General features: G+C 43.1%; 1 protein-coding gene across 11 annotated transcripts in view; it reads left to right on the top strand.

The window, feature by feature from the left end:
* Positions 1 to 15,232, top strand: part of DOCK3 (dedicator of cytokinesis 3) — a 292,500-nt gene that overhangs the window by 198,845 nt on the left and 78,423 nt on the right. For all 11 annotated transcript variants that reach the window (XM_077325925.1, XM_077325933.1, XM_077325924.1 and 8 more), the window contains 3 exons: positions 6,507 to 6,607; positions 8,724 to 8,782; positions 11,505 to 11,653. In XM_077325925.1, the coding sequence (XP_077182040.1) occupies positions 6,507 to 6,607; positions 8,724 to 8,782; positions 11,505 to 11,653 (309 nt within the window). The remainder of the gene's footprint in view (positions 1 to 6,506; positions 6,608 to 8,723; positions 8,783 to 11,504; positions 11,654 to 15,232) is intronic.

The raw sequence follows: 15,232 nt of genomic DNA, 5'->3' as shown, positions 1-15,232 counted from the left end.
TCTTCTGGATCAGACCATGATCATATAGCCAGCTACTCAGGAGGACCAAACAAACAGAGCATAGAGGCAAAAGTCTCCCCCAAGACTGCCTTTTAGTGCTGGTATTCAGAGACTTGCTGCTATATATGGAAGTTAGTCACCAAGGTTAATAACCATTGATAGATCTTTCTTCCATGAACCTGTCAATCCCCTTTTAAAGCCATCTGTACTAATGGTAATCACTGCGGCAACTGGCACTGAGTTCCTAATTTTAATTGCTCTTTGAGGAAAGAAGAATTTCCATTTTTCTATCCTGAACTTGTTTTCCAACAACTTCAGTGAGTGCCCCAAATTCTAGTATTATGGGAGATAGAGAAAAAGATCTCTGTATCCACTTTCTCTACTCCATGCATATTTGTATGAGCAATTATCATGTCTCATCTTAGCCATTCCCCCCCCCCCAAACTGAGGCCTTTTAAGCACTGGTGTTTTTCCTGTGCTTTTGCCATGCATGTCCATCGGGTTTTCTTTTGTGTTCTGCATTGATTTCTCTCCCTCCAGTCACAGTTTCCTTGGGTTTTCTGTAAATGGTTTGTGGCGCTTTCCCCCATGATTCGCTCCCAAGCCAAAGGTAATTCAAAGGCATAATAATTCCCTTGGGTTTTACCCATCCTTCTTTTGCCCCCTCAGAGGATACTCCTCTACCACACTTCTAGTCTGCACCTTCCTCTACCCATCATCAATGTTTAATTTTCCCATTTTGTGATATATTTCTTTTTTAAGTGTGATTAGTCTATTGAAATGAGTTGATCACTAACTAAACTTTGAGCACTGGTCAAAAATTATTGAAAGGGGAAGTATTAAGAGGTAGCATTACCCTGTGCTTCTGCTTTCCAAGGATTTTCTTCAGTGAGTGGAAGGGGCCCAGCTCAGACCCCCGATGGGGCCTTCTTGAACCCCCTTTCTGCCCTATTCTGTTATTGATCATGTTTAAGCCTTGAGTCATTTCCCTTTATGAAGCAGTTTATAACTGTGTCACTTTTGGGGAAAAGAGAAATGTATATCTCTGACCATAAAGCATGGATGATGTTGCTGGGCCTACCAAGTCCCTTGGTAGCGCTGCCCTGATCCATTGCAGTCTCTGATTCCAGGAGCCAATGGATGAATCACGCCACGCAAATCCTGGTCATGAGCTTCTCCCATGAGAGCTGCATTACTGTACCAACACAAGGAATGCATACTGCTGCTGCTGCTTCTGCTAACTGCACTTGACACCAATCCACAAGGTGGATTGCAGGAGTTGGCCTGTCTGAGACCACCAAGGCTCTCCAGGGCCATTGGCAGAGAAACCCCCTTTCTCGCCCACACTCCCTAACTCCTCCACCAAAATTCATTCGGTGTAACCAAGTCTGCAAAGATGTATTGTACTGCAGATTGGTGCGAAATGCGGTCCGTGGCAGTGGAGGCATGCATCTGCACCACGGTGCATCTTTGCTGACTTGACTCTGCTGAGTAAATTTGGGCAGGAGGTTCAGGTAATGGGGCTTTCTCTGTTGGTGACCCTGGAGAGACTTGGCAATTCACAGTGGGCCATCTCCTGCAGCCCACCCTTGCAGATCAGTACCGAGTGCTGTCAGTGGTGGCATGCATTCTTTGTGCTGACAAAGCAGTGTAGCTCTCAAGGGAGATGCCCACAGCCAGGATCTGTGCAGCATGATGCATCAGCTGGGTCCCAAAACCAGTGATTACCACAGTTCAGGGCTGCCATATTAAAGGTCTTGTTCCTGTTTCCTGTTTGACCAGCAGTAAAAAAAAAAAAAACATACACATAAACATAAACATATACATACACATACACACAATGGACTGTCAGCCTTGTCCATGTTTTGTGGTCAGAGGCATACATTTCCTTCTCTTCCCCTGAAAAAACAAGTGACATGCTGTCTGATAACTCAGGGCTTAAACATGATCAATAATAGCATAGTGCAGAGGGGGGGAGATGCCAAAAGACCCCATGGGGGCCAAGCCAGGCCCCTCCCATCTGCCAAACAAGTTCCTCAGAGGACAGAAATATGGGGCAATGTTACTTCTTAAAAGTTTCCCTATCAATTCTTTGACCAGCACTCAGAGTTTAGCAATCAATTCATTTCACTAGATTCAACCACCACCTTAAAAAAATTCCATGGTGGGAAAAGTAAATAATAATGGAGCTTGTTCATTACCGAAGGAGGGAGAACACTAATATTCTGCTAAAATGGCTTGAAGAATCAATACTATTTTTAAAAACATGCCCTGTGCAAAATTGACCAATAAGGAGAGACCAACCACTCTACACACACACACACACACCGAGAAAGGATATTTCAGTGCCACAACACAGTATCCCATTTTTATCATGGGTATGCAGAATATATACTGTGCAGCTCCTACAAGAAAAACCATGGGGTGAGGTGTGGAGTGCATGCACAGCATTCGAAGTACAGCCCTACTGAATCTACTTTAGGGAAAATCAGAAGTAAGCTGGCAATAGTCGTTTAGAAGTCATTCTAGGTTCTAAATACTCAATGACCAGCAAAAATATATGTGGATATACATACAATTGCTCACCAAATACAAAACAGACTTTGATGACATAAATTAGTACAACATGCTATTAAAACTGGCAAATTTGATTAACTAAAATTTTCCTTTTCCTAGAGAAATAAGTGCAATATTTTTCTACATCACTTGAAACTTAATCCTGTCTCCCTGTAAAAATCTCACAAGATGCCCCTCTGCATGAGCCAAATAACTTTCCAAGGGCTTAAAGCGAGAAAGAGTGGGGATTATTAGTTTGTTCCTTTCATCCTTATATAGTGTACAATGCAGCAGTATATGGGATGAAATTAAGCTGGCATTCATAAAAGGCCTTAGTCCCAGATTCTGATTCCCATACGAAAGGTGCTCCAATTCATCAAATCACTTTGGTTGTCCTCCTTGGTGCTTTTTTTCAACTGTGCAATGTCCTACTTGAGGTGTGGTGACCAGAATTAAGCTTGCACTTTTAGCTATATGCAAGAGCATTCCAATAATGCCCATTTTATTTTCAGTCCCTTTCCTAATCATTCCTAGCATGGAGTTTGCCCTTTTCACTGCTGTCACACACTGCATCAACATTTTAACACTTTCATCAAACTTTCCTCACGACCCCTTTTTTCTTTCAGTCTTACTTGTTCCAGGCCTCACCAACATATATTTAAAACATATATATATATTTTATTCCAGTATGCATCATTTCCAACTTACCCATCTCAAAGTTCATTTATCTTGTTGTTGCCCACCCATCCAGTTTGGAGCGATTAACCTGTAACTTCACAATCCATCTTGGTTTTCACCAACGTCCATCATTTAGCATCATCCGCGAACTTGGCTATGGCTCTGCTTATCCCTCCAATTCCAAATAATTTATAAACAAATAAAATAGCACTAATTCCAATACCCACCCTTGTGGGACTCCACTGCTCACGTCCCTCCATTGCACGAATTGTCCATTTATTCCTACTCTCTGCTTCCTAACATTTAATAAGAGGGCCTTTATTTTTATTCTATGACTCTTAAACATATTTGGGAGACTGGTGAGGTGCCTTGTCAAAAGCCTTTTGGAAGTCCTCATATAAGATGTAGTGATGTGCAAAAAACAAATTCAGGTTTTTTTTGTTTGGGTCAATTCAACCCCAACCCAACCTGGCATATCCCAAATCACTCGAATCCCAGTCTTGGGTTCACCCATGTCCACTTAAACGCCTCCAGAGCGGCCAAACAACTGATCCATGCAGAGGCTTCTCTCCATGGATCAGCTGTTTTTTGGGGTATGTGGGAGGCAGGTGGTTCAAACTGGCACTCCCTGCAGTCCACCAAATAGCTGATCCCTGGAGAGGCTTCTCCAGAGATTCCTTGAACTGTGTTGGGAGGGCCGATTCTTGCTGCTTCCCCCTCACAGCCTCCAAACAGTCAGCTCTCTGAAGAATCAGGCTGGAGTCTGCTGGGCTGCCTGTCTTGAACCAGGCAGTCCAACAGACCCCGCTAAACAGCCCTGGACTGGATCCTCAGACTTGCTGCTGGGTAAACCCAACTGCCAGTTGGAGAAGCTGGCCCCAGCAGGGTCAGGGAGCGGAGACACGGAAATGACCTGTCAGCTCTTACCTGCCCCCACCCCCCCATTCTGGTCTAGCTTTTCCAACTGACAGTTGGGGTTTCTTAACTGATTGATAGAAATCGCAGTGTGCCTTCCAAACTCAACATTTGGATAGGCAAATATCCCTGAGGTTTAGATGGACCAAGCAAGCCTCCTTAGAGGAAAGTTCTCTGAAATTGACCATTTTCACTTAGCTGCACACAATGATGCCCACCAAGCCACAACTTGGTGGCAACCCCTACATTTTTAGTGTGGTGGTTCCTGCATGGGTTATCAGCCTATGCTGACCATGTGGGTCCAAGGAGCTCTGCCAAGGCTGATCCATTAGTATATGCCTATGGTATTTGCACTTGCTGCCAAGCTGGTCCATCTGCTTGTGAGACATTCCCAACTGATTTGTGATGATTAATGGGGCAACCATGATGTTTTTGAGTGTGCAGACTTTGCTTTTGGATGATGAGCCAGTTGCCTCTCATGTAGTCTTCCTCTCCCACACATCTGTGTTTGCTTCTGTGGCAGCATCATTTTCATAATGAGCCCCAGAGCTTGCATTGCACATCCTATGAACTCGCATTTCCCACAGTCCACAGCAGCCATCAATACCTGGGATGGACACAATAGAGAGCTGTATTGGAGGGAACTTGGTAAGGATGGGATCACAACAATGACATCCAGACCCCCACTTGGTCCTGGTGCTGGGTGCACCTCCCCAATGGCCACCTGTAGCGAAGGGCTAGGAGACTGGATGACTCCATGTGCTCCTGAGGATCAGCTTCTGGTGAAGGGGAGGGCACATGGCAGGGTTTTGGCTTCATTGGTAATGTGATAGCTCTTCCTGTTGGATCAGCACCTGCATGCAGGAAAACACATGGTCAAACAGCCACAAGCATTCATTGTTGCTAGCTTGGGCATTTGGCAGTCATGGATGCACCATCTGACACTCTGATGTGACCACGAGGACCAGCAGGCAGCAAAATCCAAATCATCAACACCTGATCCCGTGTTCTGTCAGGACCTCCATGTATCTGGAGATGCACTTTGTCAGCAGTGACCGGGCAATCTGCACCTGCAAGGGAAGGTTTTGGCAATCAGGTGGAAGTTCTCAGCACTCAAATTGGAGGGGATTATCACTTGCCAACATAATTTGTGCATGGGGTGCTCTGCCAATGGGCAGGACATGTGCTTGGTGTTATGGTGCTGCCTTTGACCCCTCCCAACAGCTTCTTCTGACAGCTCCCAACATGCCAGCTTGCTTGGTGCACTGTGGCTATGGCCATTGAGGGGGAGTGCTCCTGGCCCCCAAGCTGCCAGGTTCGAGAGTGAAAGATGTTGTGTTTAGTGTGACACAATGCTGTTGTGGGAGAACAGGGTTGGGGAACGTCTTTGCTTCATGAGGTGCTGCCCCTTGGGATCCTGGTGGACAAGCTGCAGTTTCTATGGGGTCTGTAATCAGGGAGAGGTCTGGCACGAAGTGTGGACTTTGCTCTCCCAGTGGTTTCTTCCCCACAAGTGCTTGCCCAGCAGGGCCAGGTGCCCTGTCTGCGTTGTGCCTGCCACCAAGGTGCATATGCACTTGCTCTAAGTTCCCATATCAGGAGCCGTCAGGCAGCATCCCTGTCTTGTGGGATGACCTCCAGGACCATTTGTAGGGCAGAGTGGGCTGTCACTAGGTGTCAGGAAGGGGTGGGGATAGCGTGGGGGAATGTGCTGATTGGTGTATGGGGGATGCTGATTGAGTTAACATGAGCTGCTTGAGTTCCCAGAGGTGTGGCCACAGATATGTAGAGAGCAGTGAACAGGGATTTACCATGGGTGTCAATGGGTTGCATCACCATTTTTACCAGAGCAATTTGTGCCTGTACTTGGAGGCATCCCCATGCTGAAAGTGCTTAGGGAGCTAACTGGCTGGCCTCAAGCCCTCTGGCATGCCCACATTTCCACCAGTGTTCAGGGTTCATGCCATTACTCTGCCAGTGTGTGGCCACAGTGCAACTGTATCAGTGCAAGCATGCCACACAGCACCATTCATGCCCTTCTCTGGCATAAATGCCACTTACACTGGTGTATCTCTTAGTTACTCCAATATAGGACTCAGTTGACTCCCTATTCTGATTCCCAGCCCCCCAAGAATTGTTCTGATAGTCACAATGTCAAGTCACTTGAAGCATTATTGCATATGATCTACACTTACAGAGGTCTTTATAGGCATTTTGTGAATTTTTGTTTTCCCCAATCACTATTAAAAATATAAGTAAATTTCAGATGTGAAATGACTTCATGATATATTTATGGAACATAATATACCTGATGGATAACTTTGTTTTTGTTGCTTAATTGTTTTTTTGCTTTCTAGGTCTGGAACTCCTATTTCAGTTTATCAGTTTTGTTTATAAACCAGCCTAGTCTCCAGATGGAAACCGTAACTCCAGCCAAGCGTAAAAAGATTATGGATAAGTAAGAATGAGTTTTTATCTATTTTATCTATTTCACTTATTTCTTATATATTACATGAATTCAAAAAGTAATGAAGGATAATCTTAGATGCCATAAAATGTAGCCTCTCTGTTCAAATATTAGTGTTGTTGTTGTTAGGTGCGAAGTCATGTCCGACCCATCGCGACCCCATGGACAATGATCCTCCAGGCCTTCCTGTCATCTACCATTCCCCAGAGTCCATTTAAGATTGCACCTACTGCTTCAGTGACTCCATCCAGCCACCTCATTCTCTGTCATCCCCTTCTTCTTTTGCCCTCGATCACTCCCAGCATTAGGCTCTTCTCCAGGGAGTCCTTCCTTCTCATGAGGTGGCCAAAGTATTTGAGTTTCATCTTCAGGATCTGGCCTTCTAAGGGGCAATCAGGGCTGATCTCCTCTAGGACTGACCGGTTTGTTCGCCTTGCAGTCCAAGGGACTCGCAAGAGTCTTCTCCAGCACCAGAGTTCAAAAGCCTTAATTCTTTGACGCTCGGCCTTCCTTATGGTCCAACTTTCACAGCCATACATTGCAACTGGGAAGACCATAGCCTTGACTAGGCACACTTTAGTTTACAGGGTAATGTCTCTGCTTTTTAGAATGCTGTCAAGATTTGCCATAGCTTTCCTCCCCAGGAGCAAGCGTCTTTTAATTTCTTTGCTGCAGTCCCCATCTGCAGTAATCTTGGAGCCCAGGAAAACAAAATCTGTCACTACCTCCATTTCTTCCCCATCTATTTGCCAGGAATTGAGAGGGCCGGATGCCATGATCTGATTCAGATACATTTATTAGCATAAGATTTGATATACATACAACAAATTTTAAAACAGAAACAAATTCCAGACATAGACAACAGTAATAAGGCCTTATGCCATATAGCCTAGTGATCCCCAACCTGTGGCCTGCAGACCACATGTGGTCCTTCGATTAATTGGAGGTGGGCCCCGAAGGACGCCTTCTCTCCCCCCCCCCCCGGCCCTTTACTTCATCCCCCCCCCAGCCCTTTACAACACACTTCATTGTTGTGGCGTGTCTGTATCTTATTTTGAAGGGGTCTTTAAACATTACCATAGCGATCAGAGAGCGTTAGGGCAGTGGTTGAGAGTAAAGGAGTAAACTACCCCCCCCCACCGGGCCTCAGTAAAAGGCGTTGAGTGGTTCCCGGTGAGTGGTCCCCGGCGTTGAGTGGTCCCTGGTGATAAAAAGGTTGGGGACCACTGATATAGCCGATCTGCAGCATAGATAGATTAGTTCTCAAGATAGTTGACAGGATTTTTGCAAGGTCTACTATCTCAGAAGGCTCCTTTACACTCAGCAACATCTTCACTAGATGTTTCTCATCGATGCACAGATACTTCAGTTTTCCCATAAAACCCTCCAGATAATGATGGAACATCTGAAATTTGGGGCAGTTGAATAATGTCTAAGGGAATCTGGTACATTGCACCTGTGCAGACAGCTTCTCTCATTTTGTGGGATTTGAAGGAAGCGTCCTCTTGATAGGTTTGAAGGGAAGATGTTTAGGCGCGCAAGGAGAAAGGCCCTTTCACCGTGATCTTAGTTTTCTTGATGTTGAGTTTCAAGCCAACTTTTGCACTCTCCTCCTTCACCTGCATAAAGTGGCTCAAATATTAGTATTGTTCCTTAAAGCAGTGGTCCCCAACCTTTTTGTCACTGGGGACCGGTCAACGCTTGACAATTTTACTGAGGCCCAAGGGACACCGCCGCTGCTTGAGCCCCTGCTCCACTTGCTCTCCCGCTGGTGCCCCTAACTTCCCACCACCTGCTGGGGGGTGCTGCCAGCAGCAGCTGTGCAGTGCCACGCCAGAGGGGAGCCCCAGCCATGGTGGCCGCTGGAGAGCACCAAAGGCGAGCTGGCAGCAGAGTGGCAGGGTAGCCCCGAGGCAGCAGCTGGGGAGGAGGACAAGGAAGAGTCGCGGCCCAGTACCAACTGATCTACGGACTGGTACAGGTCCCCGGACTGGGTGTTGGGGACCACTGCCTTAAAGAAAACTTTAAAATGGCCAATTTAATTTAAACTATTGCCTTGTTATATTTCATACATGTAATGGAATAATATCTGTGCTCTCTGTTCCAGATATGGGGATATGCGTGTAATGATGGCATATGAACTGTTCAGCATGTGGCAGAATCTTGGTATGACAGTTAGTTTTTTCAAGTGTTTTTTTTTATTTGATTGTGAAATAGTATGAAGTTGGTGGAGTTTCATATGCTGAAACAAACTTTTAACGATCAACCAGCTTTGCATTTGCCTATCCCATAAAACCTTGCGAATTTACACTATGTATTATAATTTCTCCTATTTTATAATATCTCATATTTAATATAATACATGATCTCATTGTTTGGAGTGTTCGTTAAATCTTTAATTTTATAACATCTCAGAGGCTACTAAATCAGACAGGCAATTAGGCACCAGCTTTTTATTTTCTGCTTGTTTTAATAGCTAGCAAATCAAGTATTTTTATTTATCTTAACTTTGTTCTACCTATTTATTATAATAAAACGATTTGAAAAGCTCAGAAGCTGGAGCAATACCTAAAGTATTATGTAGTACAGTTTTAGAAATTACTCCGCTTCATCTAAATAAACTTGACATTTATGTCACCTACATCACAGTGTTAGGAAAAATACCAATTTAATATACTCATAGGCTCATTCTTAAAACTTATTATACATGTAATAATTTCTTCTACTAAGAAAGCAATGCATACATCATGTTTTAAAATGCATATCTTATATTTTAAAATTACAGGCTTATTTAACAAAGTTCTGTGTATTTAGAACTGTATACAACCGTGGCAATCATTTTAGCCACACCAGAAAATCTGTGAGGGTGCACATCAAATGCAACTATTAGTACAGTGACACAAAATAAGAATTTGGGTGGTATGATTTTAAACAGATGGATCAACATTTCAGATCTTCGTTCATATTTCCAGTTAATTTATTACTGATACTAATAACCATGCTCTCTGTATTCCTGCTTACCTAGTGTCTGAAGTTTACTATATAATTTTATATAACAGATGCAAATTGTTTTTCTCTAATTTCTATTCATTGACATTTAAACTGACCTTGCACATAGAGGCACTTCTGAATAATTGTAATGGTCTAAGCGCTTAATGTTACAGTTAAATCAAAATTGACTTTTGCAATGTATTCAGCCTGGAACTGCCTTTGAAGACTGTCCATAAACTACAACTGGTTGAAAATACTTTGAATTCTTTAGAGGGGAGGGTGATTAAATATGGCATAGATATATTAAAAAGATATAATATTGTCACCAATCTTTGCTGATAATAATCCATAATAATAAGGATCTGTTGCAGGAAGAGGAAATTAGTAGGAATTACTCCATCCCTTTACTTGTTGGAAAATGCAGTCTGCATCCAAAATTTTCAGGGTTATTTTCACTTCCAAAGATGCTAAAGAATTTTGTTCCTAGAACAGTATTATGCATTCTACTAATGAGTGGTAGAACGTTTCCACCATTGTCAAGGTGTTCCTTGCACTAAATCATAGTTTTCTTGCCATCAAACAATAGAACTTTTAAAACCATTAAGATTGTATAGTATTTGAATTATCTTCATGGTCCAGATGAGGGTCATTTTGCTTTGCTAAGTGAGTAATGTTCTAAAATTTCCTAAAATAAGAAATATGCCACTGTTTTTATACAATACTTCGTATTGTACTACATCTCCATTCTTATCTAATAATTCTCCAGCCATAAACATGTTTAATAGGATTGGACTGTTTCCTCCCAGCCACCAGCAGTGTTGATACTGCTACTTAGTGAACAAATAACATTCTTATCATTACCCCTCCCTAAGAAGCTCACAGACTCCTTAACTTCCATTGCTTTCCTTTCTCTCAGAATCAAGATAAGTTTAGGAAATTAATAACTTCCAATTACTTTCACCATCCTTCAGAAATAGGGAGGGTGGGAGGGGTCTGCTTCAGTGGCTGCAGGTGAAAAGGCCGGGACCAGCATGAAGCGCCAATCAACTAGTGCTGCTGGCCTCACCCCTTGCCCACAGAGCATGCCGCCGCAGCTGCAGCCGTCCTTACCCACATCGCGTCCTCTTTGCCTGCCCTCCATCCTACCAAACGGTTGCTCCAGTAGGCTTTGCTGCCCATTATTTCCTATTACAATCTTCTCCTTTGTTTCTTAAATTGTTAGTCCTTTATCAAAGCAAAACTATTCCTTCCTTAAGATATTCTGTGTTCTTTTATCTTCCTTTATGCGTGTATATGCATTCACACACACACAGACCGATATACATACATGCATATGTGTTGGGACATGGTCACTCATATGCAGTTTCCAAGTCAAAGTTCTTTTTACTTCATCATAAGCCAAAATCTCTATTCATAAGTGCAGAGTAGGAAAGCAGTTGGCAAAGATTAGGATATAACTAATTCAGTAGAACAGAGAAGGATCTGAATGGGATAATAACTCTGGGAATGCTCAAGAGCACATTTCAGTGCCAGGATGTGTATAGTCAATTACGAATTATGTCAAAAAGAGTAATCACAAGAAATCTGAAAAACATGAAACCACAGCACAGAAAATATGGGAGTGCAATAGGTTGATTGCAGTGTCATCTGAATTGTCTACAGAAAATTAGTGAATAAATCATAGCAATTCCAGGTTAAGTAGTCTGGAAAGGAAGCAACATTAACAATCCTTTAAAAGTCCAATATGATGTTCTTTTAAAACAAAGCGAGACACATTATCTGCCTGAGTTCTGAAGACTGAATATTTGAAATTGGCATTTGATGATCAGTTTTAAAAAATGACAAGACGATATGCAAATGGAGTATTTTGAATAAATATGTATTTTTTTTAACCTAGGTGAACATAAGATTAATTTTATTCCTGGAATGATTGGTCCCTTTCTTGGTGTTACACTGGTCCCACAGCCAGAGGTCAGAAACATCATGATCCCCATTTTTCATGACATGATGGACTGGGAGCAGAGAAAAAATGGCAACTTCAAACAGGTAAAGATTTATTAGAAGTTATAACAATATTGCTCTTCTCTCTCTCTCTCTCTCTCTCTCTCTCTCTCTCTCTCTCTCTCCCTCTCTCCCTCCCTCCCTCCCTCCCTCCCTCCCTCCCTCCCCTAAAAGTACTTTGACATCCGCAAAGCAGCATCTCATGTAGCAGCATCTCAGACATCCTGGAAAGTTGTTGGGATACTACTTGACTCAAATTTTGTTCTACATCTAGAAAAAAATAAGCATGTTTCATCTGAATTATTACACAAGTATCTGACTTGTTTACCTAATATAGTTCTCACAATGTAAGACCCATCATATCATTGTGAGCCCCCCCCCCAAATAATTTGAGATTACCTTGTGGTGTTCATAATACCTGTTTTATTGGCCCATTCCTATTACTTTGAAGGAACAACTGAGGCCAGCACAGATAAATCTGATGCGGGAGTGAGATTACGGGTTTATCTGCACTGGGCTTTTAAAACTTATTGGGTTCAGTGTTTAAAAAGCCAACTGCACCTGACCCCAATTTCTACTCTTGATACTGCTCAGTTTTTTCTTCATCTGGACAGCCATGCTATTTAATCTCCGGCATATCCATGAGTGGATTTTCTCCGCTTCAGTGAGAAAATGCGGGCCCACAGTATGCTCTTCCAAGTGCAGGTGCCTTTGGCATTTCTTACCCCACACCCCACTCACGCCTTCATCATGGACATTGTGCTGAGGTCTCTGTTGATTGGTTGACTCCCAAAGAGAAATAACAGAATGTCCATTGATCTGAAGAAAGCCAAAATGAAGAATAAGATTGACTCTGGGTCCAATAATAGAATTATAAAATGGATCCTCCACTTACAGAGAGCTGTGGGCCAAGGTATATTATAAGAAAAACAGAGATAGATTGAACAGAATTGGAACTTAATGAAATATTATGAAGCTACAAGCCACTAAGAAAGAAATGGTTGGAAAATTGGCTATAGCTTACATGGGACCTATTTTGACTTTACCAGTTGAATTAAATTAAAATTATAAGAGATTGGTTGGCTCCCAGCAGCAGCAACCCCTTTCCTTTCTGGTGTCCCCTAAAATCTCTCTGAGCTCATTAAGTAATGTGAGAAGCACTCACACAAGAAAGAGTTAAAGATCAGCGGACAAGTACTTCACAGGGAGGGAGGAGGAGAAATGGATTGCTCTCTCTTTCTAAGCTTGCCAATTAGTTTCTTCAACTGAGGAGAAGACAATGGGGGGGGGGTGAGTGAGAGAAAACACCTGAAAACGGTATGCTCATAAGTAGACTTTTGAAAAGTGTTTCCCTCCCCCCCACGCTTAAAATCATTTTTAAAGAAAGTGTTAAGCATCCCCTTAACAAGAAGCACTAAAGTGTACAACGCAAAGTCTGAAACTGAAAGCCCTGCTGGTGCCAGAAACCAATCAACAGACAAATTAACAGCTGGCTAGAGCTTCACACAACCTCTGCTGCCCCCGCCCAGGCTCTAGCTAAAAGGTGCCTGTAGGTGCTAGCATGCACCTGGCCATCCCCCCCCCCCCCGTCAAGTAAGGAGGAGAGAGAAGACTGACAATTGGAACGATTCAAGTGCAGAAGGCAGTGTTTGAGTGAAGTCAGTTTTCTGTTTTGAGTCAGAAAAAAGGAATGTTGCAGATCGGCTGCAAAACCCATGTTCAAATCAATCAGAATTCAGCAGGATTGAGAGCAGAATTTTTAAAAAAAGTGAGTGCAGTCAGTGCCCAGGAGAACAACTATCACTCAGTTGTCTCTTCACACATTAAGGAGTGTGAAGCTGGGTCTGAGTCCTCACTCTGTCAAATATAACACAATAATAGAAGTTGTAGATTCTCTTCACTTCTTATGCATGCAGTGCTGAATTAGGATCAAAACATTGATGTTCATAGAGAAGTCTTTCTAGTCTGCATAAGTATTCCCTTGATTCAAATATGTGAGGTAGAGTTTGTTTTTCTAGCCTGTTGCATCCAGTGAGCCAGTGATACTTCATGATCTGTCTGAAATCCTCTGTGTCTGAGCTACACAGAAAATTGAATCCACTGACCTGTATCCTTCCTCTTTTCTTCTTCTAATTTAATTTGGAAGAAAATTTCAGACTTGACTGAGAATATATTAGAATATTAGAATTATTGACTGAGAATATATTAGAATATTAGAATATATTAGAGTATTAGAATATAAGTTACCAAAACAAATATTTTCTGGTTATTTTGCAGTAGGTTGATGGTTGTTACAGTGTCTATTGCTTTGAATGGCCCATTATGCACAGCCGCCGAAACAGTGATTTCGGGTCACATGGAAAACGCGGAGGGGGAAGAAGCGAAGCAAACCGCTTATGCATGGGACGCAACGGCGGCAAAACCCAGAGTAACCGATTATGCACACGGCGACCCCGGCGCCGCTTCTGGTTGCACTCTGGTCACCCGGAAGCTGCGCTTTCTTCTGCATTTCGCTAACGCGACTTTTTCGGCGGCATGCACCGAATCTGCAGCCTGTTGCAGCCGGCACCGTGCGTTATTGGTGATTTTAGTCGCCGCCATTCCACCCCGAATGTGCGCTGTTCCCCCCGTACATAATGGGCCAAGTTGTTTATGCTGTATAGCTAGCAAAATGTGGCTTTAGTACAGAATAATATGCTGAGTATATCTTTACCATTATATTGATTTTCCAGAAAACTACTAAAAAAAATCAGGAAATTGGAGAAATGTAAGATTTCAAAAGCAAAACTTGCCCATTCTACCTTTTTCAACTTTATTCTACCTGGAGCAATGTGGGGCAATTTTCCAGAAGTACTTTTGTTTATTGAAAACTAAATTGGGTCAATTCAGCCTTGAGAACCTTTTCTATGTAGATAAAAATCATTCATAAATCTATATACATAAAATTGTGATCCTGACAAAATACTGAAGGTTCCAAAACCTCCTATTGGTGGAATCTCTTCCCCCTCAGGGCCAATTGCTGCTCTTGCTCAGGATTCCGCACCCTCTCCTCCCTTCAGGCCTGCTATGAAGGAAGCCTCTAACAGCCACTGACTGAGGTGAGGGATACATTTCCGAGAGCAACACAGGGAATCTGTGGGCATGGGTGTGCTTTCCTTTTGAGGGGGGAAAGCTTTCCCTTTCTGCCTAACTGTTGTGGGAGGCCTCAAATGTTTCTTTTGCACAACAGCCCTGTCTATCCCCCAAAACAGCTAATTCTGCCTGGAGAACTGATCTTTATAGTCTGGAGATGAGCTGTAATTCCAGGAGATCTCCAGGCCCCACCTGAAGATTGGCTACCCCTGGGTTAGAAATATCCTTTGAGGTTTGAAAGTGGAGCCTCAAAAGGGTATAATGCCTCTGCAGCCACCCAACCAGCGAGATAATGCCCCAGCCTATTTCAGGTCAAGAAAACATTGCAGAGAGGAAGTAAGGTTGCCAGATAGGTGTAGATTTATGTTCTGAAACATGTTCCTAGGTGTGCTTAAACCTGACTTGGCTTAGGACTGCTGTGCACACAGAGACCTCCTCTTAGGGTTGTCAGCTTTCAAGTGAGGCAGAAAATCCACACCAAACCATGAGCTA

The sequence above is a fragment of the Paroedura picta genome, chromosome 3, assembly GCF_049243985.1.
Source record: "Paroedura picta isolate Pp20150507F chromosome 3, Ppicta_v3.0, whole genome shotgun sequence".
Lineage (NCBI taxonomy): Eukaryota > Metazoa > Chordata > Lepidosauria > Squamata > Gekkonidae > Paroedura > Paroedura picta.
Note: the sequence above shows the minus strand (reverse complement) of the source record. Positions and strands in the feature narration are given on the sequence as shown.